At 36.6% G+C, this 27,726-nt stretch overlaps 1 protein-coding gene across 6 annotated transcripts in view; it reads left to right on the plus strand.

Annotated features, from left to right (window-relative positions):
* LOC114896764 (sodium channel protein type 1 subunit alpha) overlaps positions 1-27,726 on the plus strand; it is a 95,465-nt gene that overhangs the window by 14,395 nt on the left and 53,344 nt on the right. Inside the window, exons 3-14 of one of the 6 annotated variants that reach the window (XM_029225097.1) lie at positions 1,938-2,027; positions 3,545-3,673; positions 5,386-5,477; positions 6,517-6,786; positions 10,228-10,291; positions 10,846-10,987; positions 11,601-11,807; positions 13,336-13,617; positions 21,980-22,327; positions 23,619-23,751; positions 24,550-24,788; positions 26,193-26,366. In XM_029225097.1, the coding sequence (XP_029080930.1) occupies positions 1,938-2,027; positions 3,545-3,673; positions 5,386-5,477; positions 6,517-6,786; positions 10,228-10,291; positions 10,846-10,987; positions 11,601-11,807; positions 13,336-13,617; positions 21,980-22,327; positions 23,619-23,751; positions 24,550-24,788; positions 26,193-26,366 (2,170 nt within the window). Of the gene's footprint in view, positions 1-1,937; positions 2,028-3,544; positions 3,674-5,385; positions 5,478-6,516; positions 6,787-10,227; positions 10,292-10,845; positions 10,988-11,600; positions 11,808-13,332; positions 13,618-21,979; positions 22,361-23,604; positions 23,752-24,549; positions 24,789-26,192; positions 26,367-27,726 lie in introns of all 6 variants that reach the window. The other 5 variants (XM_029225092.1, XM_029225094.1, XM_029225095.1 and 2 more) reach the window with 5 other exon arrangements.

Genomic DNA, 27,726 nt, shown 5'->3' on the forward strand with positions numbered 1-27,726 from the left:
GAAACTTACATAGTCTTTAATATTATATATGTACTATATATATATCTTTCAAATATATATTATACATCAAAGTCTTTAACATTATATATATCTTTCTAAAAACATATGTATCAAGTCCTACAAATCTAGTGTAAAGTAGCCATATTTATTTTTAAGATATGGTACAAAGTTTCTGATTTTCTAGAATTTGCAGTGGATAATGATATAATAGCAAAAAATTTCCATCCAGAGCCAATATAGAGCTATCTATAATACAAAACATTTTAGTGTGCCTTAGAATTAACCTTTAAGCATATTTTCCATGGGAGAAGATCAGGGGGCTTTGGCCAATATTTAACTAGTTTTTGAACTTTCCTAATGAAATCTGTGAGGAAGTACTGGAATACTGGCTTAATTTCAAATTTAAGTCATTGAATTATGACTCTGCTGTGCAAAACTGATTGCTTAGTAAAGGCTTTGGAAGTTAATGAAAGACGCTAAGATTGTATTTCCAAGTGGTCTTTAGGGATTTGGCTTTGAGATTCTCATTGGTGTTAAAAAAGGATTCTGCAACTAAATTCATCTGTTCATATTCATTGGCAAAAACCTTCACTTCTGATTATGTCTCATTTGATGGCTTTGGCAATAATAAATATAGAAATACTATTATAATTATCATAAACTTACACTACCTGATTTTTTGAAAAAAAGACTTTTAAAACCTAAAAATCTGTTCTATTTCGAAACTGATAGCAAGAGATTTCTTATGGTATAAATACGATATTATTAAAAATCAAAGATTTGAAACGCAAAATTTATATGTTCGGGGTTTTTACATTTATGGAGGTTTCATCATCCTAGTTTGTGTTCCTAGTGCCATCATGTGGTCATTTGATGAAAACTTTCTTTTTCACACACAGAAAATTTTTGCTTTGGCAATAACTGTAGTGGAAAGAATATTGGATGTGAAAGTAATAAACCTGTGTTTTAGTCTGTGGCCAAGTTATCTAATTTCTTTAGAGCTTACGCATTATTTCTCTGATTTCTAAAATATAGGGATTAAACAGTTGTTTTTTAAGGTCCCTTTCAGCTCCATAATTCTGTTATGTCATAGTTAGTCATTGGTTTTAGCTAACACTTAGATCATGTCTACTAATATACAGACCTGTTCCAAGTACTTCACACATATTAACCCATTTAATCTGTACCTCAAACTATGAGTTCCATACCTGATTAGCTCCACTGCATAAAATTCAGTAGAGATACAAGAAGCTTCCATGGCACAGAGAGGCTGAGTGACTTGCCCAAGTCACTTTTATGTTGCTAAGATCACCTTTATGTTGAATTTTAATTACATTCACATCATGTTAAGTCATGGCATTGATGAATATTCACTTTCAATCTTATCCAGTGCTGCTACACGTTTACAAACTCAGCTGAAATAGAGCAACCCGACCCTTAACACCATGCTGTACTTTAACTACATAAATTTTAATGTATTCAACTATATTGTATCACATGTATTTAAGAAGTTACAATTCTGCAAGGATGTGCCTTTCTCAACAATTTACTATTTTAATCAACTAAATTAGTTCAAGTCAGTGCTCTCTGCTCAAAAGCTGTACCACTCCAAAGTGCCCACAGGTTTCCCCCTAAAGCCTTCTGGGAGGTAAATAGATTGATTTAATAATAGTAGCAAAAGCCGCACTTTATACTTTTTATAAAGCTTTCTCATACATTATCTCACTTAATCTATACAATTACTCTGTGAGGGTGATATTATTATCCAAATTTTATGGATGATAAAAATGAAATTTAAAGAGATTAGATGACTTGCGCATAGGGTATTTGTCCCTGAGTCCTGGCCAAACTGCAGGTTGAGCTTTTCAATGTTAGTTTTATGTAATATGATACATGGATTTGGGTTTTCTTTTGTGTGTTCCTTAACAATGACCTACATTATTCAGCATGCTAATTATGTGCACTATTTTGACGAACTGTGTGTTTATGACAATGAGTAACCCTCCCGACTGGACAAAGAATGTAGAGTAAGTTCAACTTACGTTTTAAGCGACCTACATGAGTATGTATATGTGTGTGTGTATAGATAAATAGACATACAGACATATATATCTATATCTATATATATGTATTTAGTATTTAATCTCTCTCCTTCACGTGTACTTGGTGGTTACCAGAAGCCCATCATTCTTGGACACTCGCCCTTTTCCTGTAGGATCTACAGTGACCAAAGCAAATGTTATGAAAGTACTCACAGAAAGGAACCAATATGGTAGACCTTGGTTCCAGTTCATTTCCAGATGAATTCAGTGAGTCTTACACTTGCCCTAAAAGGATAATATTGAGCCTCACAAAGTTTTCACTTCCATCAGACACATCCACTCCATGACAGGCCTATATCAGTTTCAAATGTGGTCACCCAAAAATTTGCTGGGAAAAAAAGCCCACAAAATTTGGGATTTTCAAACTTGAAAATTTAATTGAGGGCTAAGCTAACCGAAGTGAAAGTTAGGGTAGGATTTTCAGAAACCAGATGCATTACTAACTGTATTGATGGGCTCTGTTCTGGGATACTTTTGAGGACAGAGAGGCCAGATGTGTGATAAGTGCTGCTGAGTCTGCTTGCGTGGCCGACGTGGTAGCCAGTATTGCTCTGTGCCTGCTGCCCCTTAAAACAACCACCACGGGGGTGTTTCCAAGGGCTTTTTCCCTTCCTGGAAACTTCCAGGTTGGACCCAATCAAAAAAGGGATAAAAATTCTGAAGAAAATAAAAAATTTATAAACAAAGGATTTCTAAAGTATTAAAGCTACCATGTGAGGCCTACAGGTCTCAAGTTGCCCTAGTTGCCATGATTTCATTCTCCAACTTCTGAGTCGAAGATTAAAACTTTGGAAACATCTAAGTTTCTACTCGGAAATATCTAAATTTCTGCTCATTTAAACTGAGTAGAAGATTTAAATTTTGGAAACATCTAAGTTTCCAGTCTAAGACTCAGTATTTTATTCTAAACTAAATTTTCACCTCTTATGACCTTAATTAAACTTACCCACTTTTGATGTTAACAAAATTCTTTTTTTCCAAGTAAATTAACCTAGCTTATCTTAAAGAAAGAGAAAAACTTGAAACTAATTTGTCAATGTACCCTCATTCATAAAACGTGGCTGAAATTGAGTTTTTTTACTTTCTAAAGGAAAATCATTTTATGCTTCTGCAATATTGTTGATCAGCTACTCCATCATGTGAATGTACTGGGTAATTCTCAGAGGCTCTCTTCATGTATGTCAATACTAAGACATTTCAGATACACTTTATACAGTGTGTGGTTCTCACCCTACTCTTAGGACAATTTAAAGCCAACTCTTCATGTGTTAGGGAGTTGAATTTAAATTTACGGCTATGTTTTATTTCCCTGAAAATAATATTAACTTGCTTAGATTCGTTTTATAATATTCATCTATTCCCCTAATGGAGTGACAAGTAATTGAAATTGCTGTGAAAGATAATGATTAGTTTATCCATTCTTTTTGGATACTTGTCTCCAGGTACACTTTCACAGGAATATATACTTTTGAATCACTTATAAAAATTATTGCAAGGGGCTTCTGTTTAGAAGATTTTACCTTCCTTCGGGACCCATGGAACTGGCTCGACTTCACTGTCATTACATTTGCGTAAGTGCCTTTCTTGGAAGCTTCAAAAGAGACTATTTTTGGCTTCTATAAGTGCTCATGCTTTTAAAGAATAAGCTTGCTTTAACTGTAGAATATTTCAGTGTGATTTATATATTTAAGCTCTGGATTTTAATTTAGCGCAACAGAGGTCAAAGTGGCATTACACTTTGGCATAAAGGCTTTGCAGTAATTGAAATTACAATTTTCACATGTAACAAACATCTGTCAGCAAATTTCATACATGCTGCTTTTTCAACAGGTGCACACACACACACACCCTAATATGAAAGCATAAATGTATTCATAATACATCTGTGAAAACGGCTTTTTAAAATTACAGCCAAAAACAATTCTGCTGACCCTACAGATTTCAGTTGACCTTACCCACATCACACACTCTCCCCAGCTTCTTTGGTAGAATAATAGAAAATAAACATCAAAACATTCTGACAAATCAGACTAATAGAAAAAATAAGGTAGTTATTTTTATATTATGTATTTAATACTAAATTGTTATTTCATCAGTCAATTGATAATTAAGACATATAAACAAACACACTCTCTCTGCCTCTTCCTATATCTTACCTGATCCTTTTCCTTTCTTCCTCTCTTCTTTCCCTTTATAATTTTCTTCATCTTTTTCTTTATATTAACCTTCTTATCCTTATTTCCCATCCAGATACACTCAGTATTATGCACAATTTCTGCAGTCCTGCTTATTTTTTTTTTTTGTCTAGTAATATACTTCCCCGAGGAAGAAGACGCTCAGAAAAGTAACAGAAAGCCACTCAGCAGTAGGTAAAATTAGAGTGTGGAGGAAGGTGGACCAATACAGTTCACTCTCATCCTTCAGGAGCTGGCATTCTTGGCCTCTTACAGGTGTAAGGAGGTGGATGGATGGGCAGAGGAGAAATGGTGCTGATATTCTCAGGGCTACAGATGCTGCCTATCTCATCTAAATTCCATATCTAGTCAGGATGATTCTTCACCATTCCCTCTGGCCACAGCTCAGAAGAAGGCACATTGGGGCTACTGTTTCTTGAGAATAAAATAGCAGTAATGGCAGGAGTAACCATTGGGCCCCCATAAAATATTGTTCTTAATTTGCCTAGCTTTCACTTAAGAGTTACACTAGGAAATCCTGATCACATACAGGTAGGCAATAAGTCAATCTGTCTAAATTTCTCTTGGATGATTTCATGATTTTCATGTATTTTTTTAAAGCTAATTCCATGAAACTATAGCCAAGAATTATTTTCTTTTTACTTAATTCTCCTAAATTATACATGATATCGATTGTATTGCTTTTTGAAATGGCAACAGGATTGTGTACGTTATGAAGTTTACATCTAGTTAACAGCATTAAATTATCTGAGTAAAGAAAACCATAGTGATAGACCCTACTTTCTAAATTGTTACTTACAATATTATCATTCAAAATCACCAAGAAGGTCTTTATAAAAGACCCAAGCAAATAATATAAATCCTGCTTAAATCTTGAATAACTCTGATTTAATTCTACAGGTATGTAACAGAATTTGTAAGCCTAGGCAATTTTTCAGCTCTTTGGACTTTCAGAGTCTTGAGAGCTTTGAAAACTATTTCTGTAATTCCAGGTAAGAAGTGATCAGTGTAAAGCATAAGGATCCTTGCACCTACAGCTCTTTCTTTGTATTCTGTTATTGTGTTTGTGTGTGAACTCCCTATTACAGATATGTGACAGAGTTTGTGGACCTGGGCAATGTCTCCGCATTGAGAACATTCAGAGTTCTCCGAGCACTGAAAACAATTTCAGTCATTCCAGGTGAGGGTTAAACACTGAGGCTCACCCGTCATGTTTTTTTCAGCAGCCATCTCTTTTCTTGACATTCAGCATTACAGAAAATCAGGGGTCATAATCATTAAAATCATCAAAATCATAATTATAAAAATTGGGTGTTACTCAGAAAATGGCTTGTTATTTGAACATAAAATTTTATGTTTTCACATTTTTCATCAGCCTTGGAGCTTAACAGTTTCTTGCATGAGACACTGTAATATACAGTCTATGTGATTTGCACTTAGAGATGTCCTGGGTTTTTTTCTCCACATCAGTCATAACAAGGATTTGTTCCATATCAAATGTACCAATCTGTAATTTCTTGTTCATTTTAGGCATTGATGACAATGTATATACAATGTAAATCTTAATATTGCTTAAAAAGAGAAGGGAATAAGATAAAGAGTAGCATGGGTCTGCATGGAGGATTATTATTATTATTATCATTTTTGTTTTGGCCATGCCATGCAGCTTGCGGGATCTTAGTTCTCCAACCAAGGATTGAACTCGGGCCACAGCAGTGAAAGCGCCAAGTCCTAACCACTGGACAGCCAGGGAACTCCCCAAGGAGTTATTATCCTAAAGTGCAATTATACTCCAAACCACTTCCAGTTTTATAGCAAAACCTTTCCTACTTATGAATAGGAATTTAAAAATATTTTTCTTCACGTAATTTGTTATAGAACTGACAACTGGCCCCAATGAAAGAAAGTATGGGGCAAGTTTCATCAGCAAAACGGAGAAATACAAGACCTTAATATAGGCTTTGTGAAGACCATGAACTTCCAGCTATTTTCTCCCAACCGAATGGGATATGGATCTTCATTTCATGGTTTAGATTTTTTTACATTTCCAGAGTTTATTTCCATAAGCACTTCAGCCTTCCATGAAGTGTTGCTCTCCCACTAGCACTGCAATCATTTTCACACTTATTCATGGAGTGTATGTTTTCAAGAAAATTGTGTGAAGCTTTTGGTATTTCAGACATTCTAAGTCTTCATAGTAATAACCTTCTTTCTTTCAGGCCTGAAGACCATCGTAGGGGCCCTGATCCAGTCTGTGAAGAAGCTCTCAGATGTCATGATCCTGACTGTGTTCTGTCTGAGCGTGTTTGCACTGATTGGGCTGCAGCTCTTTATGGGCAACCTGCGGAATAAATGTGTACAATGGCCTCCCACCAATGCTTCCCTGGAGGAACATAGTGTAGAGAAGAATATAACTGTGAATTACAATGGCACACTTGTAAACGAAACTCTCATTGAGTTTGACTGGAAATCATATGTTCAAGATTCAAGTAAGAATTACTGTTATGTAGGTTTATTTTTTCACTGTTGATCGTCTTTCCATCTAGGCATGGAAAATTTTTTAAATGATTGCATAACAGGTTGTGATCTCTTAATCACCTTCTAATGGTTTGCACATACATTTAATTATTTAATTGATAACTATAATAACTATTTTATTGATAACCCTATGGGAGGCTGAAAAATTCAGCTTGAAAGAAATTTTCTTAGGATATTGGGTTGCTGTACATTCTTCTCATCACAGTGTACAATGCTGTATATTGTCTCATTTGAGACAATCAAATGACATAAAGTATTTGAAAACCCTTTGTAAACTCCAAAGTATTATGTAAATGTAACCCATTAAACACTAATTGCAGAATGTGTTTTATGTACCAGAAAGTGCACAGGATGCTGGGAGAATAATGGTGATGGCACATGATTCCAGGGTGCTTATAGTTTACCAGGTTATTTTTATTGTTGTGTTATGGAAAGCAAGTGAGACCTAAAGGTTAACATTATTCTTACACTTGTAGAATAAGAATTAAAAGTAGTATTACATCAAAGAGAAGGAAATGAGAGTCAACGTTTAAGAGAGAGAAATTAAAAATGTCATAAAACTGTGAAGTTATGAGAATCAGTTTATCTTTATTTCAAGAGTTTAGACAAAATAGTCAAACGTTTAAATAGTCTACTCTAGAAGGATGAAAAAATAACTGGCCTGATATCCTCTTTTTAAAGTGACAATAAAATTAACAATCTTTTTCTATCATATAATTTTAGTATCTGCCAGTAGCAATATTTCAAAAGCAGAGAGAAAGAACCTGACTCATGAAAGGGAATGTCCTTTTAAAGGAAAATATGAAATATATAAGACTTAGACTCTAGATGTGCTTAAATATAGCTGTATCTATTATTTTAAGGTGCTGAGTAATTCTTAGGAAAAAAATCAAAGAAGAAAGAAAGTCTTAGTGACTGGTTATTGGAAGAAGTAGGATTAGTCATAAAGTTTACTTACTGGTGGTTTGGTTTGATAATTCTTAAAGTAATGATAGCATAATAAAAAAAAACTAATCAGTGTCTTTTTATAGTTATAGATCTGGAAAATACCTTGGTTGATACAGATGTGCACTTCCATGATGTTAGTGACATGCCAACAAATAATTTGCAAATAATTGTAAATCGCTGGATTAAGAAAAATGCCTTAAGAAAAATACATGTCAGAGGAATACATGAAATGTCCCTTTTTTACTTCACATGATCCTTATAAGGCCACTGCTGTCACCAACTCCCTGAAATCTTTTTTTTTTGTTGTTGTTTTAATCTAAGATCAAGGAACTGATTATGAGGATGTCACTTAGGATTTATTCACTCTAGGGAAAATTTATTGGACTCCATTTTTGTTACATTCAAAATAAAAGAAGTCAAGAATATCTGAGGCTATTTTCAGCCCTAAAAATCTGTTTCTTGTCATTTTCTCTAATAATATTCCATTTGTTGAACAAAGATTATTTTAAACTAAATGCAAATATAAATAAAATGGTTTATTTTTGAAAGTAATAGAAAATTAAATTTATTAAAATTAAAGATAAACATTATGACTGAAAGTTATATTTTCTTCAAGTTAAACTTCTAGATCAGTGAGTTTAATGGATAAAACTTCACTTATAAATATCTGGTATCAAAACTTTGTCCAAGGCTTCCCTGGTGGTGCAGTGGTTAAGAATCCGCCTGCCAATGCAGGGGACACGGGTTCAAGCCCTGGTCCAGGAAGATCCCACATGCCACGGAGCAACTAAGCCCATGTGCCACAACTACTGAGCCTGCGCTCTAGAGCCCCCGAGCCACAACTACTGAAGCCCACACACCTAGAGCCCGTGTTCCGCAACAAGAGAAGCCACCGCAATGAGAAGCCTGTGCACCTCAACAAAGTGTAGCCCCCGCTAGCCGCAACTAGAGAAAGCCTGTGCGCAGCAACCAAGACCCAACACAGCCAAAATTAAATAAACTAAAAAAAAATGTATCCAGAAACTGTCATATTCCTTTCACATTGTTTAATTTCATTTAAAAGTTAAGAAATTGTATCTTAATTTCTTATGTTCAGAGAAGTAAAGACATTGAAAATTAAAATAGTTCCATTATGTATTTTTGTATCTCTTACAGAACTATACGTAGAGTAAATTTCTCAGAAAATTTAGCATCTAGAAAATATTTTTCCTACAAAATCCAAAATTGTCCTTTTTACAAAATGACTCTTTAATTCCATGTGTTTCTCTTTTTGTCATCCCTTTACTTATTAATTCAATAAACTTTATTGAAAGGCTACTAGGTCCCAAACACTAGTAATATGGAAATAATTAATGATTAGACATTTTTTTCAAGAAGGAACAGTATTTGTAAGCAAATAATCACAATATAAGACATTGAATGTATAATAATGGTTATACATGTTACTGGTAGCACAGTGAGAGGATTTCTTAATTTTGCCAATCTTTAAGTGGGAAGAAAGTAGAAGCTATCAAGGAATAATTCACAGAGGAAGTGACACTTCAACAGGACGTTGAAAGAATCTAACGAATTTGCCAGAGACAGAAAACTTTGAGATAATGAAATATTCACCTATAATAATTATTTTAGCTTTAGTACAATATTTAAAATTATTTTTTATTTCACGTGTTTTAGCAGTTGACATGATTTATGCATCTTTTACTAAGCTGCCTATGATATATTCTATAAGTTGGTAGAATGTAAATTATAATTAATTATTAGTCATTTATAAAGTGTTAAAAAATACAGAAGACAGTTCAGAAAAGTTAAAATCCCTTTATTTTGAAATATGTAGCTGTTTTGAGAAAGCAAAGAAATCCCTGTCATTCTTATTTACTTTCACAGAACGAAGTTTTTTTGTTTTTTTTTTTTTGTGGTACGCGGGCCTCTCACTGTTGTGGCCTCTCCCGTTGCGGAGCACAGGCTCCGGACGCGCAGGCTCAGCGGCCATGGCTCACGGGCCTAGCCCCTCCGCGGCATGTGGGATCTTCCCAGACCGGGGAACGAACTTGTGTCCCCTGCATCGGCAGGCGGACTCTCAACCACTGCGCCACTAGGGAAGCCCCCAGAATGAAGTTTTTATTTTTCATGAGGAGGATAAAAAAACACATACCTTTTAAAATACTATGTTAGTACCTGTGATTATCACTAATTTTACATCCATAAAGAAAAAATGCTTTGTACTATTAACTAAGTATCCAATCTCCTTAATATAATATCTAATATTTAGAGGGAATAACACTTGTGCCTTTGAATAAATTATATAATGTATTTAAAACTATAATAATGTATTTAAAATTATAATAATGTACTTAAAATGATGAACTTTAAAAGAGCATCCTGATCTTATTCTCATTTTGCAATGCCATGCAAATATTCATCATGTGACTTTTTTTCCTAAACAGGATATCATTATTTTCTGGAGGGTTTTTCAGATGCACTACTGTGTGGAAATAGCTCAGATGCTGGGTAAGACAATCATTTGTGTGTGCGTGTGTGTGTGCGTGTGTGTGTGTGTGTGTATATATTTTCTCTTTTTTTATACAAACTGACAGATAACAGCCAAGTAACTTTATTCATACTAATTTGCTATAATTAAGCTTATTTATAAGGTGAAGGATTATTTAAATATTAGACAAGCTTTCATGTTTCACAAAACAAGAAGTTATACTTTAGCTTTAATGCTGTTTCCCTTAGATGAGTATATGTGAGCTATGAGACGACTCTGGATTATCCATGGTAGGAAAATGAACTACACATATGTTAACACACTAATTACCAACAGAAAATAGTTTTGTAAAATATAACTAGAAATGCTATGCAGTATTTTAATGATGACGTTTAGTGGATAGTAAAATTATGTTAAGTCAAAAGTTGGGAAATGTATTAATTGCTTATTTATCATACTTTTATCCCTTGAAGTAGCAAATCTTCCTGGCTAGACAATATCATAAGTATAGCACGCTACCAGAATAAAAAGACAGCAGAATTTCTTATAATACTTTCTTTTGCCACGTTTACAGCCAATGTCCAGAAGGATACATGTGTGTGAAAGCTGGTAGAAATCCCAATTATGGCTACACAAGCTTCGATACCTTCAGTTGGGCTTTTTTGTCCCTGTTTCGACTGATGACTCAGGACTTCTGGGAAAATCTTTACCAACTGGTGAGAACCTGAAGAGACACATATTGTGTTTAATTGGAAGTATATAAGAAAACCAGCTTAGTTATGAAATCCAAATCAGTTACCCTATTGATTATAACACATATTAAGCATAGCAATGCCAGGAGCAGCAATTCTCTCTCATTTCCCCTTGGCTCAAAACCTATTTCCCACCCTTCCCAGACACAGATCCTCCTAAACAGAAGGCATATATTCCCCTCAACTCTGTTTACCCGCTCAGGTATCATCCTTCAGGTGGCAGGTGATGAAAATGAATAAGCAGATGTAGAAGGATAACTTTGGTCTCTTCCTTAACTTTATTCAAAGCCTCAGCTCTTTGATGGAGATCTCCATGGTACTTTATTTGACTCTTCTTTATTCCTGATAAATCCAAGAATTCCCTCCTACACATCAGAATGTTGAATGCATGAGTTAGGGGAGAAGGAAGAGGATGATGTTAAAGAAACAGACAGTCAACGAGGTAGGAGGGGCTGTGAACGTCATAATTATTATTTATATCAGAGTCCTATAAGACACACAGTAAGTTGGAGACAGGTAAAGCCACCCGTTAGTGAAATAATATTGAAAAAAATAATTCTGGTGTTCTTATTTTCAGACATTACGTGCTGCTGGAAAAACATACATGATATTTTTTGTGCTGGTCATTTTCTTGGGCTCATTCTATCTAATAAATTTGATCCTGGCTGTGGTAGCCATGGCCTATGAGGAACAGAATCAGGCCACCTTAGAAGAGGCAGAACAGAAAGAGGCTGAATTTCAGCAGATGCTTGAACAGCTTAAAAAGCAACAGGAAGCAGCTCAGGTAAATTCACCAAATCAACTCAGGTAAATTCACCAAATCAAATATGTCCTGTCTCATGGTACAAACCTTCTTTATTGTTTTGGTTGTTACAAAAATACTGGAGAGAAAGTGAGAGACAGATAATTGTTTGTACTTAAGAGAAGCTGGTAGTATAGGGGATTAGTAAGGATTTCTACATTGTTTTCATCTATAAGTCATTTAGTTTAATTATTCTAAGATGTTTACGATGTGGACCACAATAGAACTCTCTCATGCTATTTTAATCATCTTAAAATTTTTAGAATACAAGGGAAAATGTGATTTTGGGGTCTTCTCAGGTGAGAAACTTACTGAATGAGTATACTGGCATTAGAAGAAAATCCTAAGAAATCATCTTTTCTTAGAAAAAAGTTTATTGGTTATTATATAAAACGATGTTCATGTGGTTCTTAGAAGATTGTCTATTACTTTCTTTAACCAAAACTATGTTGTCTTTTAATGTGGTTGCTTAATTGCCTTTCTTACATAAATAAGAAAGTGATTGACTATTGTAATGTTCTCTGATACAGCAGTATCCAATAAGCATATGAAAGTCACCAATTTTTATGGAGATCGGGGAACCTAAGAATTACTTGTTCTTATAGTGAGGTGTCAGTACTCACAGTACAATAAAATGCCCTTCTTATCCCTTCCATCTTTCCTTACTCTTTCCGTTCAGCATCGAAACTCACTGTCTTTACTAAAGAAGAAAGTTATTTGGGGAGTATTAATTTATTTGCAAGAGTCCTTGTATTGAGAGTACTCTTGGAAAAATGATAATAATCAAAAAGTGCCAACCTAGGGCTAGTACAAGTTGTGATCAAAAAGCATTGTTTTCATCCCATGACCATGTGGCCAGCAAGAACCAGTGCCGAATTAAAGAAGCTGGGGATGGTCTTTGGAGAACTGAACATCTTGTCTTGCTTAGCCGAAACTTCTGACCCTCCCTTCTCCAGTCTTCTGAATAGAGTATTGTGGAGGGGTAAGGAAGGGATTTTATCACCTTCCATAAATTTTATTGATAATATTGGACAACCCTGTTTCAATAACTGGACAGAGGATCTCAGCTCTTTATCTCATTCCTCCTATCTTTGGATTAATCCCCAAGTTACTGATCAGCTTTTCTTCCATGCTCCATTTTTTTTTCAGTGGAAAAAAAAAAAAAAAAAAAAAGACAGTGCTAATTACATACCAATTTTTAGAGTAAATCAAATCCCAAAAGTAATATGAATTTATGTTCTTGTCTGATTGATCCTTTTGAATATGCAGTCTGTAAAACATCATACAAATGTAATCAATGTTAGCACAAAGAAAACCAAATTAACTCTAAAAGCCTTTATTAGATGGAAAGAAAAAATTTTTCTTTTATACTTGCAGAGTTTCTTCGATGTAAGATTAGCTGGAGTCAGCTAAATTATTTTTAAAATGCTTTGCAAATACTTTAGCTATTTTCTTAAAGGTAAAGTCTTCTCTAGTTCCATGCTAAGACCATTTCTCCTCAATGTAGCAGGCAGCGGCTGTAACTGCCTCAGTGCATTCCAGAGAACCTAGTGCAGCAGGCCGGCTCTCAGACAGCTCATCTGAAGCCTCCAAGTTGAGTTCCAAGAGTGCAAAGGAAAGAAGAAATCGGAGAAAGAAAAGAAAACAGAAAGAGCAGTCTGGTGGAGAAGAGAAAGATGACGATGAATTCCATAAATCTGAATCTGAAGACAGCATCAGGAGGAAAGGGTTTCGCTTCTCCATAGAAGGGAATCGGTTGACATATGAAAAGAGGTACTCCTCCCCACACCAGGTATGGCACTGCTGAGTTAAATGATGCATGGATGGAAATTAGAATACTGAAGAGAGGGGTAGGAATTAAATACAACTTATGAATTTCTTTTAATCTTTATTGGAGTATAATTGCTTTACAATGGTGTGTTAGTTTCTGCTTTATAACAAAGTGAATCAGTTATATATATACATATGTTCCCATATCCCTTCCCTCTTGCGTCTCCTTCCCTCCCGCCCTCCCTATCCCACCCCTCCAGGCGGTCACAAAGCACCGAGCTGATCTCCCTGTGCTATGCGGCTGCTTCCCACTAGCTATCTACCTTACGTTTGCTACTGAATATATGTCCATGCCTCTCTCTCGCTTTGTCACAGCTTACCCTACCCCCTCCCCATATCCTCAAGTCCATTCTCTAGTAGGTCTGTGTCTTTATTCCTGTCTTACCCCTAGATTCTTCATGACATTTTTTTTTCTTAAATTCCATATATATGTGTTAGCATACGGTATTTGTCTCTCTCTTTCTGACTTACTTCACTCTGTATGACAGACTCTAGGTCTATCCACCTCATTACAAATAGCTCAATTTCCTTTCTTTTTATGGCTGAGTAATAGTCCATTGTATATATGTGCCACAGCTTCTTTATTCATTCATCCAATGATGGACACTTAGGTTGATTCCATCTCCGGGCTATTGTAAATAGAGCTGCAATGAACATTTTGGTACATGACTCTTTTTGAATTATGGTTTTCTCAGGATATATGCCCAGTAGTGGGATTGCTGGGTCATATGGTAGTTCTGTTTGTAGTTTTTTAAGGAACCTCCATACTGTTCTCCATAGTGGTTGTATCAATTTACATTCCCACCAACAGTACAAGAGGGTTCCCTTTTCTCCACACCCTCTCCAGCATTTATTGTTTCTAGATTTTTTGATGATGCCCATTCTGACCGGTGTGAGATGATATCTCATGGTAGTTTTGATTTGCATTTCTCTAATGATTAATGATGTTGAGCGTTCTTTCATGTGTTTGTTGGCAGTCTGTATATCTTCTTTGGAGAAATGTCTGTTTAGGTCTTCTGCCCATTTTTGGATTGGGTTGTTTGTTTTTTTGTTATTGAGCTGCATGAGCTGCTTGTAAATTTTGGAGATTAATCCTTTGTCAGTTGTTTCATTTGCAAATATTTTCTCCCATTCTGAGGGTTGTCTTTTGGTCTTGTTTATGGTTTCTTTTGCTGTGCAAAAGCTTTGAAGTTTCATTAGGTCCCATTTTTTTCTTTTTGTTTTAATTTCCATTTCTCTAGGAGGTGGGTCAAAAAGGATCTTGTTGTGATTTATGTCATAGAGTGTTCTGCCTCTGTGTTCCTCTAAGAGTTTGACAGTTTCTGGCCTTATATTTAGGTCTTTAATCCATTTTGAGCTTATTTTTGTGTATGGTGTTAGGGGGTGATCTAATCTCATACTTTTACATGTAGCTGTCCAGTTTTCCCAGCACCACTTATTGAAGAGGTTGTCCTTTCTCCACTGTACATTCCTGCCTCCTTTATCAAAGATAAGGTGACCATATGTGCGTGGGTTTATCTCCGGGCTTTCTATCCTGTTCCATTGATCTATCTTTCTGTTTTTGTGCCAGTACCATACTGTCTTGATTACTTTAGCTTTGTAGTATAGTCTGAAGTCAGGGAGCCTGATCCTTCCAGCTCCGTTTTTCTTTCTCAAGATTGCTTTGGCTATTCGGGGTCTTTTGTGTTTCCATACAAATTGTGAAATTTTTGGTTCTAGTTCTGTGAAAATTGCCATTGGTAGTTTGATAGGGATTGCATTGAATCTGTAGATTGCTTTAGGTAGTAGAGTCATTTTCACAATGTTGATTCGTCCAATCCAAGAACATGGTATATCTCTCCATCTGTTTGTATCATCTTTAATTTCTTTCATCAGTGTCTTATAATTTTCTGCATACAGGTCTTTTGTCTCCTTAGGTAGGTTTATCCCTAGATATTTTATTCTTTTTGTTGCAATGGTAAATGGGAGTGTTTTCTTGATTTCACTTTCAGATTTTTCATCATTAGTGTGTAGCAATGCCAGAGATTTCTGGGCATTAATTTTGTATCCTGCTACTTTACCAAATTCATTGATTAGCTCTAGTAGTTTTCTGGTAGCATCTTTAGGATTCTCTATGTATAGTATCATGTCATCTGCAAACAGTGACAGCTTTACTTCTTCTTTTCCGATTTGGATTCCTTTTATTTCCTTTTCTTCTCTGATTGCTGTGGCTAAAACTTCCAAAACTATGTTGAATAAGAGTGGTGAGACTGGGCAACCTTGTCTTGTTCCTGATCTTAGTGGAAATGCTTTCAGTTTTTCACCATTGAGGATGATGTTGGCTGTGGGTTTGTCATATATGGCCTTTATTATGTTGAGGAAAGTTCCCTCTATGCCTACTTTCTGCAGGGTTTTTATCATAAATCGGTGTTAAATTTTGTCAAAAGCTTTCTCTGCATCTATTGAGATGATCATATGGTTTTTCTCCTTCAATTTGTTAATATGGTTTATCACATTGATAGATTTGCGTATATTGAAGAATCCTTGCATTCCTGGAATAAACCCCACTTGATCATGGTGTATGATCCTTTTAATGTGCTGTTGGATTCTGTTTGCTAGTATTTTGTTGAGGATTTTTGCATCTATGTTCATCAGTGATATTGGCCTGTAGTTTTCTTTCTTTCTGACATCCTTGTCTGGTTTTGGTATCAAGGTGATGGTGGCCTCGTAGAATGAGTTTGGGAGTGTTCCTCCCTCTGCTATATTTTGGAAGAGTTTGAGAAGGATAGGTGTTAGCTCTTCTCTAAATGTTTGATAGAATTTGCCTGTGAAGCCATCTGGTCCTGGGCTTTTGTTTGTTGGAAGATTTTTAATCACAGTTTCAATTTCAGTGCTTGTGATTGGTCTGTTCGTATTTTCTATTTCTTCCTGGTTCAGTCTCAGACGGTTGTGCATTTCTAAGAATCTGTCCATTTCTTCCAGGTTGTCCATTTTATTGGGACAGAGTTGCTTGTAGTAATCTCTCATGATCTTTTTTATTTCTGCAGTGTCAGTTGTTACTTCTCCTTTTTCATTTCTAATTCTATTGTGTTGAGTCTTCTCCCTTTTTTTCTTGATGAGTCTGGCTAATGGTTTATCAATTTTGTTTATCTTCTCAAAGAACCAGCTTTTAGTTTTATTGATCTTTGCTATCGTTTCCTTCATTTCTTTTCCATTTATTTCTGATCTGATTTTTATGATTTCTTTTCTTCTGCTAATTTTGGGGGTTTTTTGTTCTTCTTTCTCTAATTGCTTTAGGTGCAAGGTTAGGTTGTTTATTCGAGATGTTTCCTGTTTCTTAAGGTAGGATTGTATTGCTGTAAACTTCCCTCTTAGAACTGCTTTTGCTGCATCCCATAGATTTTGGGTCGTCGTGTCTCCATTGTCATTTGTTTCTAGGTATTTTTTAACTTCCTCTTTGATTTCTTCACTGATCACTTCGTTATTAAGTAATGTATTGTTCAGCCTCCATGTGTTTGTATTTTTTACAGATCTTTTCCTGTAATTGATATCTAGTTTCATAGTGTTGTGGTCGGAAAAGATAGTTGAAACAATTTCAATTTTCTTAAATTTACCAAGGCTTGATTTGTGACCCAAGATATGATCTATCCTGGAGAATGTTCCATGAGCACTTGAGAAAAATGTGTATTCTGTTGTTTTTGGATGGAATGTCCTACAAATATCAATTAAGTCCATCTTGTTTAATGTATCATTTAAAGCTTGTGTTTCCTTATTTATTTTCATTTTGGATGATCCACCCATTGGTGAAAGTGGGGTGTTAAAGTCCCCTACTATGAATGTGTTACTGTAGATTTCCCCTATTATGGCTGTTAGTATTTGCCTTATGTATTGAGGTGCTTCTATGTTGGGTGCATAAATATTTACGATTGTTATATCTTCTTGGATCAATCCCTTGATCATTATGTAGTGTCCTTCTTTGTCTCTTCTAACAGTCTTTATTTTAAAGTCTATTTTGTCTGATATGAGAATTGCTACTCCAGCTTTCTTTTGGTTTCCATTTGCATGAAATATCTTTTTCCATCCCCTTACTTTCAGTCTGTATGTGTCTCTAGCTCTGAAGTGGGTCTCTTGTAGACAGCAAATATATGGGTCTTGTTTTTGTATCCATTCAGCCAATCTGTGTCTCTTGGTGGGAGCATTTAGTCCATTTACATTTAAGGTAATTATTGATATGTATGTCCCTATTACCATTTTCTTAATTGTTTTGGGTTCATTATTGTAGGTCTTTTCCTTCTCTTGTGTTTCTTGCCTAGAGAAGTTCCTTTAGCAGTTGTTGTAAAGCTGGTTTGGTGGTGCTGAACTCTCTCAGCTTTTTCTTGTCGTAAAGGTTTTAATTTCTCCATCAAATCTGAATGAGATCCTTGCTGGGTAGAGTAGTCTTGGTTGCAGGTTTTTCTCCTTCATCACTTTAAATATGTCCTGCCAGTCCATTCTGGCTTGCAGAGTTTCTGCTGAAAGATCAGCTGTTAACCTTATGGGGATTCCCTTGTGTGTTATTTGTTGTTTTTCCCTTGCTGCTTTTAATATGTTTTCTTTGTATTTAATTTTTGACACTTTGATTAATATGTGTCTTGGCATATTTCTCCTTGGATTTATCCTGTACGGGACTCTCTGTGCTTCCTGGACTTGATTAACTATTTCCTTTCCCATATTAGGGAAGTTTTCAACTGTAATCTCTTCAAATATTTTCTCAGCCCCTTTCTTTTTCTCTTCGTCTTCTGGAACCCCTATAATTCGAATGTTGGTACGTTTAACGTTGTCCCAGAGGTCTCTGAGACTGTCCTCAATTCTTTTCATTCTTTTTTCTTTATTCTGCTCTGCAGTAGTTATTTCCACTATTTTATCTTCCTGGTCACTTATCCGTTCTTCTGCCTCAGTTATTCTGCTATTGATCCCATCTAGAGTACTTTTAATTTCATTTATTGTGTTGTTCATCGTTGTTTGTTTCATCTTTAGTTCTTCTAGGTCCTTGTTAAATGTTTCTTGCAGTTTGTCCATTCTATTACCAAGATTTTGGATCATCTTTACTATCATTATTCTGAATTCTTTTTCAGGTAGACTGCCTATTTCCTCTTGTTAGGTCTGGTGGGTTTTTATCTTGCTCCTTCATCTGCTGTGTGTTTTTCTGTCTTCTCATTTTGCTTATCTTACTGTCTTAGGGGTCTCCTTTTTGCAGGCTGCAGGTTCGTAGTTCCCGTTGTTTTTGGTGTCTGTCCCTAGTGGCTAAGGTTGGTTCAGCGGGTTGTGTAGGCTTCCTGGTGGAGGGGAGTAGTGCCTCTGTTGTGGTGGATGAGTCTGGATCTTGTCTTTCTGATGGGCAGGTCCACGTCTGGTGTTGTGTTTTGGGGTGTCTGTGGCCTTATTATGATTTTAGGCAGCCTCTCTGCTAATGGGTGGGGTTGTGTTCCTGTCTTGCTGGTTGTTTGGCATAGGATGTCCAGCACTGTAGCTTGCTGGTCGTTGAGTGAAGCTGGGTGCTGGTGTTGAGATGGAGATCTCTGGGAGATTTTTGCCATTTGATGTTATGTGGAGCTGGGAGGTCTCTTGTGGACCAGTGTCCTGAAGTTGGCTGTCCCACCTCAGAGGCACAGCACTGACTCCTGGCTGCAGCGCCAAGAGCCTTTCATCCACACGGCTAAGAATAAAAGGGAGAAAAAGTAAAAAGAAAGAATTAGTAGAAGAAAGAAAGAAAGAAAGAAAGAGAAAGAAAGAAAGAAAGAAAAGAAAGAGAAAGGAGGGAGGGAGGAAGGAGGGAAGGAAGGAAGGAAAGAAAGAAAGAAGATAAAGTAAAATAAAATAAAGTAAGATAAAATATAATAAAGTTATTAAAATAAAAAAATAATAATTAAAAAAAGAAAAAAATTTAAAAAAAAATAAAAGGAAGGATAGAGCCCTAGGACAAATGGTGGAAGCAAAGCTATTCAGACAAAATCTCACACAGAAGCATACACATACACACTCACAAAAAGAGGAAAAGGGGAAAAAATCATAAATCTTGCTCTCAAAGTCCACCTCCTCAATTTGGGATGATTCGTTGTCTATTCATGTATTCCACAGATGCAGGGTACATCAAGTTGATTGTGGAGCTTTAATCCGCTGCTTCTGAGGCTGCTGGGAGAGATTTCCCTTTCTCTTCTTTGTTCTCACAGCTCCCAGGGGCTCAGTTTTGGATTTGGCCCCGCCTCTAAGTGTAGGTCGCCTGAGGGCGTCTGTTCTTCGGTCAGACAGAACGGGGTTAAAGGTGCCGCTGATTCGGGGGCTCTGGCTCACTCAGGCCGGGGGGAGGGAGGGGCACGGAGTGCGGCGCAAGCCTGCAGCGGCAGAGGCCAGCGTGACGTTGCGCCGGCGTGACGTTGCACCAGCCTGAGGCGCGCTTTGCGTTTTCCCTGGGAAGTTGTCCCTGGATCCCGGGACCCTGGCAGTGGCGGGCTGCACAGGCTCTCGGGAGGGGAAGTGTGAATAGTGACCTGAGCTCGCACACAGGCTTCTTGGTGGCAGCAGCAGCAGCCTTAGCGTCTCATGCCCATCTTTGGGGTCCACGCTTTTAGCCGCGGCTCGCGCCCATCTCTGGAGCTCCTTTAAGCAGCACTCTTAATCCCCTCTCCTCGAGCACCAGGAAACAAAGAGGGAAGAAAAAGTCTCTTGCTTTTTCGGCAGGTCCAGACTTTTCCCCGGACTCCCTCCCGGCGGCTAGCCGTGGTGCACTAAACCCCTGCAGGCTGTGTTCACGCAGCCAACCCCAGCCCTCTTCCGGCGCTCCGACCGAAGCCCGAGCCTCAGCTCGCAGCTCCGCCTGCCCCGGCAGGTGAGCAGACAAACCTCTCGGGCTGGTGAGTGCCGGTCGGCCCTGATCCGCTGTGCGAGAATATCCCCGCTTTGCCCTCTGCACCCCTGTTGCTGTGCTCTCCTCCACGGCTTCGAAGCTTCCCCCCTCTGCCACCCGCAGTCTTTGCCCGCGAAGGGGCTTCCTAGTGTGTGGAAACCTTTCCTCTTTCACATCTCCCTCCCACTGGTGCAGGTCCCGTCCCTATCCTTTTGTCTCTGTTTATTCTTTTTTCTTTTGCCCTACCCAGGTACGTGGGGGTTTCTTGCGTTTTGGGAGGTCTGAGGTCTGCCAGCATTCAGTAGGTGTTCTGTAGGAGTTGTTCCACGTGTAGATGTATTTCTGGTGTATCTGTGGGGAGGAAGGTGATCTCCGCGTCTTACTCTTCCGCCATCTTCCCGGAAGCCCAGCCAAAGCAATCTATGTATTATTCTTTTCTGATAATTCTTTCAGTGTATCCCTTCTGGCTTTGTGCAAAGCGATTCTTTGTTTTGTACCTCGCCGCTGCTGAGCTCTACAGATCCCGCTCCTTCCACACAGTTCACCAATTCCGCGGGCCTTACTGAACTTATGAGTTTTTATCAACTGAATTGACTGCTGTGTTTATTATATTTAAACCTATCCTTTCTGTACATAGTTATGAGAAAATCTTAGTTTGCACAGGTAAATCTACAGTGGGGTGTAGTTGAGATAACACTGCATTGAAAGTCAGGGGACCCAGATTCTCACCTGAACCTGTCTGCTGGTACTTGTTGTAACTAATGACATTTCATCTTTCTGGTCTGCAGCCTTTTTAATGAGAAAAAAAATTGTAGATAACTGTTCAGTAATCTACAACTCTTTGGTTATTTTATATTGTTTTTTCATCCCTGACTACTTTATAAACTATCGTGCATGCTTCTGAAAATATTCGTCATGGTATACTTTATCAAAAAGCACATCACTCTGAATTTCAGAAGTCTTCAAGTTCCAACAACACTGTGCCTTTTAGCTGAAACAGGAACAATAATTAATTTAAAGTGATTTTAGAAAGATGGACTAAAACAATTCGTGAAAAGTGTTAGAATTTCTTGAAGGGAAAGAGCAACGGAAACAAATGTGCCCCTGTTAAGGTCATGCTACTGATATTTATTGAGTGTTTACAATGTCCATAGTAAGGTACTAAAGATGCTTGCTTTTGAATATGAAATATGGTGGTTCAGGGTTTTGTTTTTCAATATCTTTAAGTTGCAATCTATCTCCCCAGTCATTAATCTCAAGGGCTAGAAATCGTCTCTTAGAAAAGTAATTTATTTTAATCCAAATGCACATAAAACGAGAATGTTAATCAAAAAAGGATGAGTCACATTCTGTTTTGAATGCTGAAGTCCCCTTCAACTTAATCTTGCAAAATAAAAGCAGATTCCAATTGGCCATATTAATATGATTTTATTATTATTTGTTTTTGGTTTCAAACTTTTAGTCTTTGTTGAGCATCCGTGGCTCCTTATTTTCTCCAAGGCGAAATAGCAGAACAAGCCTTTTCAGCTTCAGAGGGCGAGCAAAGGATGTGGGATCAGAGAATGACTTTGCTGATGATGAACACAGCACCTTCGAGGATAATGAAAGCCGCAGAGACTCCTTATTTGTGCCCCAACGACATGCAGAGCGACGCAACAGTAACCTGAGTCAGACCAGTAGGTCGTCCCGGATGCTGGCCGTGTTTCCAGCCAATGGGAAGATGCACAGCACTGTGGATTGCAATGGTGTGGTTTCCTTGGTTGGTGGACCTTCAGTTCCTACATCGCCTGCTGGACAGCTTCTACCAGAGGTGATAATAGATAAGCCAGCTACTGATGACAATGTAAGGAAGTTTTAAATAGTTCAGGCATGGCTGGCTCATTATTGCTGCACCAGCCAGTGTTTCTACAGAATGGAACCCCTTGAGAATGATACCTGGTTGGTCAAGCTGTGAATGCACCTGCATCTTTTAATATCTTTAAGAGAGTATCCAACTAAAACTTAAGGCTTCGGCACCTTCTTGCATAACACCTGAATGCATTTACTTATTAAACGTGCTAAGGATAAATTAAACACAATAGTAAATGACTGCTTCCAGTTGGAGGATTTGCTATATACCCATGCTGAACTTAGACAGCAGGACATCCTCTAAAGCTCTGGTGTAAGAGTAAATGAACGATTCTTATGTTTAACTGTAAAGGGTGTATAATAAATCTTTCCAACGGACTCTTCAATATAGCTCTGCTTTAGTTTAGAAGATTTTCAAGAACACTGTGCCTAAATAGATAGCTTCAATATTATCTTAAAATTTCTAGTACTCATATTTGTCTTACTAAAAAAAAAATGCTGATATAGGTCTTCTCAAAACTAATCTGAATGAAGAGACACAAATAAAAATATTAATACAGGCAGATAAAAGAATTGTCTGTGTACAAAGATATGTTATGTGTTTGTGAATGTATACCCAGATGAGGAATTTCTAAACACATGCTGCCTCTTATTAGACTTGGAAATATATCAGCATGGTGAGGCATGACTAAGTCAGAATTAGATGACTTATTGCTTTGGTACCCTGGATGAAACTGTTGTCCATGCAGCATGTGTTGTTATTTTTTTAACATACAGTTTGTGTTGTCAATGATCATCTATGTCTTGTGTCCAGAAAATGAGATGGCAGCTACGAGTGTTGTAATTATTTGTATTTCTTTAAAAATAAAGGGCTACCTTCTCAACATAAAATGCCTTGATCATTTAGATGTCGTTTCAAGTTACTACTTTTTACTATTAGTTCAGAAATAAGGAAATTGTTAAATATGTCTCTCACAAATTTATCAATCGTATCCAAATTACATTATGTCTCATAAAATTATGAAATCAGAGGGGAAAAGAAAAACAACCCTCAGTTTTTGCTGTATGAGTAAATGGGTAACAGTTTGGACATTCCAGGCTAATGATACAATAAGTCAGCAATATCTGCCATCACCAATTAACTATGAACGTGCATGTCGCATGTGTTTCATGAATTTCACAGCGTCACATTGGTTGTTCACTTATCATATTGCTCAAGTTAATCATTTAATACATTAGCATTTTCTTTACAGGGAACAACCACTGAAACTGAAATGAGAAAGAGAAGGTCAAGTTCTTTTCATGTTTCCATGGACTTTCTAGAAGATCCTTCTCAAAGGCAAAGAGCAATGAGCATAGCCAGCATTTTAACAAATACAGTAGAAGGTTTGTAACAAATTCCATTTCCGTTTCAGTTGTTTTCACTGAGCTTATATTGTCTCATTCGAAACGAATGTCTCTGTGAGTTGGAAGCAGTGTATTCTAAAGAGAACGTAACAGGTCTTATTTAAGAGTTATTTGTTATAATTACTCCTGTATTCTAGAAGCTTTAAAAAAAAGTTACTTAAATTCCGTGATATTGAAACTAAAGAATGTATCCTGTGTGTGGCAACTCCTTGAAAATGCAGAATAAAGCATTTCTGTTAGGGGTTTCTAATCCCATTAGTCATGGTGTTCCTCTCCATAGCGTAGGACTTCCTAAATACTCTCAAGATTGGAGGGGAGGAGTGGGTCATTCTCACAAAATAAAAACAAATTGAAAAGATGATTCTTGGCTCTACCCTATCTCTCTGTCCTATCTCTTACAGCCTGAGGATGACACCATAGCCAGACATTAACACAGGATTACACACAGTCTACACTACTCCAACCCATATTCTTATTGAGACTTCATTTAAAAGACCATTCACTTAACTTAAGGCAAAGTATGGAACCACAGGATCAATGCATAAGAGAAGAAAACCATTCTTTGCTACCTCTGTTCTATGTTTATGTGTGAAGAAATATTTTGGGCCGTCTAAAGATTAAATTGTATAGTTTTTTTAAATCAAGTATAAAAGAGGTTGACTGTTGCAAATGGAAATGTGTTGGTTACTAAAAAGAAGTCTAGTCGATTTGAAAGGAATATATGTGTGTAACAATATCTTTTGGTGTCTGTTTTTATTTATTTATTTTTTAATCTAGAACTTGAAGAATCCAGGCAGAAATGCCCACCCTGTTGGTATAAATTTTCCAACATGTTCTTAATCTGGGACTGCTCGCCACATTGGTTAAAAGTGAAACATATTGTCAACCTGGTTGTGATGGACCCATTTGTTGACCTGGCCATCACCATCTGTATTGTCTTAAATACTCTGTTCATGGCCATGGAACACTATCCCATGACGGACCATTTCAATAATGTGCTTACAGTAGGAAACTTGGTAAGCATATTGGAAGGTAAATGTGTTCAGTCTTCAAACTTTCTGTTTGAGAAACTCTTTACATTTAATAACTTACAGCAGTCTTTCCACCACCCTTTCTACCTCCTGGCTCCCAAAAGATGGGAATTATATCTAGCTGGATATATCCTACTTTTACCAAAAATAACAGCCCTTAAGATCAAAGCAGAAACTGAGAAAGAGAGCAATAGGCACAGGCCTACAGTACTACTTGAAAAGTCAATATTGATATTTATAACTATTTCAAGCTACAGAAGCAGTCCATAGTTTAAGGACACACTTTTTGAAATGATGTCATCACAGTTTCCCTACCTGTAGAAGGCTAAAATAAAATTGCAGATCTTTTTATCTTGCTTAGTCATCATCATTGTAAGCAATAGTTTAACAACTCAGAAATGTCTCCAGCTTTTCCGCTTCCAGGATCTAGGTAGACCATGTATTGTTTAATCCGTCTATTTTAGATCAAATCCATAAAATATTGAAAACGTCCAGTACATTTTGTGTATTATATGATTAACAGTGCCACTTTTGGTGAAGGTTGCCACTAAATTCTTTCTCTTCTGTGCTTAAAAAACATAAATTATTAAAGTGTTTGTCTGTTGACTCAACATAGGAATATTAGCTTTTATTTGCTGAAAGAATGGTCTCTAAAATAATGTATGCATTTTCCATAATATTTGTTTTAGGGTTTAAGGTTTTTGATGGTGGAAAGCAAAACATGTAAAGCATCCTGAATTATAGTATTTCTATTTTTAAAGCTTTAGTATTTATATAAGTTTAACCAAAAAGTTTGTTTGGATTTTTCTGTAAGATGTTACATAAGAGGATTGGCCAACCCAATACTATGGAAGTAAATTAATTTTTTTCATGTGCATAACAAATACTGATAATAGTAATGCACATATTATAATATAGTTACATATGTATAATGACAACTATCTGATTAGAGGGAAATGTGAATAAGCTTATAGATACATAAAACTGTTTATGGGAAAATCTTGTCAGTAGCTGTGCTGTATGAAGTCTGAAGGAAAATTCAGTTTGATGTGATGGAAAGAACACTGGTTAAAAATAGATTTGCTCTCAATACTAGTTTTGCCGTTTTCTAGTTGATATTCGGCAAACCATTGCACCCATCTGAAGACCTGTTTCCTCATCTGTAAAGTCATGGTTATAATACCTGCATTATGTGTTTAATAGCGTTTCTGTTGAGGATAAAATGAAATAACTTATATGAGAGCTTTTCATCAACTATAAATTACTATGCAAATGTAAGCTAGTAATATAATCATTACTAGTATAAACATTTTGTTCTAAGAGCAAATATTATGTCATTCTACTTTATCATTATCTGATGGAATTAGAGTAACTTTGTTTTTATCTTAGGTTTTCACTGGGATCTTTACAGCAGAAATGTTTCTGAAAATTATTGCCATGGATCCTTACTATTATTTCCAAGAAGGCTGGAATATCTTTGATGGTTTTATTGTAACGCTTAGCCTGGTAGAACTTGGCCTGGCCAACGTGGAAGGATTATCAGTTCTCCGTTCATTCCGATTGGTAAAACAAAACAAAACAAAACAGCACAAAGACAAAAACCTTTCCAACAAGCATCATAGGTTTTACATCATAGGTTTTACCACACACCATTAACATTTTAAGTTTTTGTGTGACATGTGCATTGTCAAAAACAGTCCCTAAATGGAAAAAAAAATTGTTCCCACTTATTTAGAAAAACCTTTATTGCAAAAATCCTAGTCACATAAAGTTTCATATATTCCTCAGTTACCTTTCTGACTAATTATTGTTTCTAGATATGACTATAGTTAATATTTCTGGATCTAAGAAAATATTTTAATGAAAATGTATCACATTTTAATAGTGCTTTGAAAATATAAACACCCTTTTATAGTGGTGGATGACAATCAGATATAAGATGTGTATGTAGAAACTCTTCCTAATTCTACCTCTGGAAAATATGCTCCTTCCCAAAATCAGACAAGAGAAATCTGTAGGATTACTTGCTATGTCCACTGCTTCACATATATGTCCTTGCAAATCAGGGAAAGAATTATAAAGTCATGGGAAGTATTCCAGGTTTTTAAATGCAGGTACATCTAGCTATGTCAGTGCTCCAAAGGAGCATTATGAATAATAAACACTTTTCTCTACTTACAGCAGGGCTCAATGTGATGGTATTTTGCATGCTATTGACAAATGAGTATCTTTGAGCAGAGATCATTGAGATCACATGTTAATATTAGTGTCAGGCCTGGTATGCCTTACAACCACCTTCACAAAACGAATTAAGGACAGTTGGTCCCCAAGTAATCATTAAAAATTCACTCTCAGGGAAATTGATCTCAGGGTTAAAATATGGAAGAATCAGATTCTTCCTAGGAGGAGTCCAAAAATTAGCCATGCACCTGAAAGTGATCAAGGGCAGGGCAGATGTAAGAGAGTCTTTTTGTTTTGGTTTTTTTGTTTGTTTTGTTTTGTTTTTAGACAAGAAGCTCCCGATGGGAAGACCTTTACTTCTTATTTGGTAAAGTGCAACATTTGCTCACAGCTCTCTGTCCTTGATAGATTAGGAAGTGTGTCTTGGAGTAAAGACAAGCACTGACACAAAGACATCCAGACAGCCTGCTCTCCATGCCTTTTGCTTCGGAGAGTGGTGCTATGACAGTGCAGTGGCGCCAGGTCATTTCTAATTGGTTAACGTCCAGAGGTGGATGGATTTAAAAGTTTGGAAAGCAAAGTGCAAGAATGCAAGGTGGCTCTTGCATATTTCCCCAGTGAAGATTGGTAGATTGTAAGTTCTTCAGTCAGTAGTGGGTAGATTGTAAGTTCTGCAATCAGTAGTGGTCCAGGATATCCACTAGCTTTTTTTTTTTAATGTCTTTTGTTATAGATATATCTT

This window comes from Monodon monoceros, unplaced genomic scaffold (genome assembly GCF_005190385.1).
Source record: "Monodon monoceros isolate NGI ecotype Baffin Bay Population unplaced genomic scaffold, NGI_Narwhal_1 Super_Scaffold_16, whole genome shotgun sequence".
Classification (NCBI taxonomy): Eukaryota; Metazoa; Chordata; class Mammalia; order Artiodactyla; family Monodontidae; genus Monodon; species Monodon monoceros.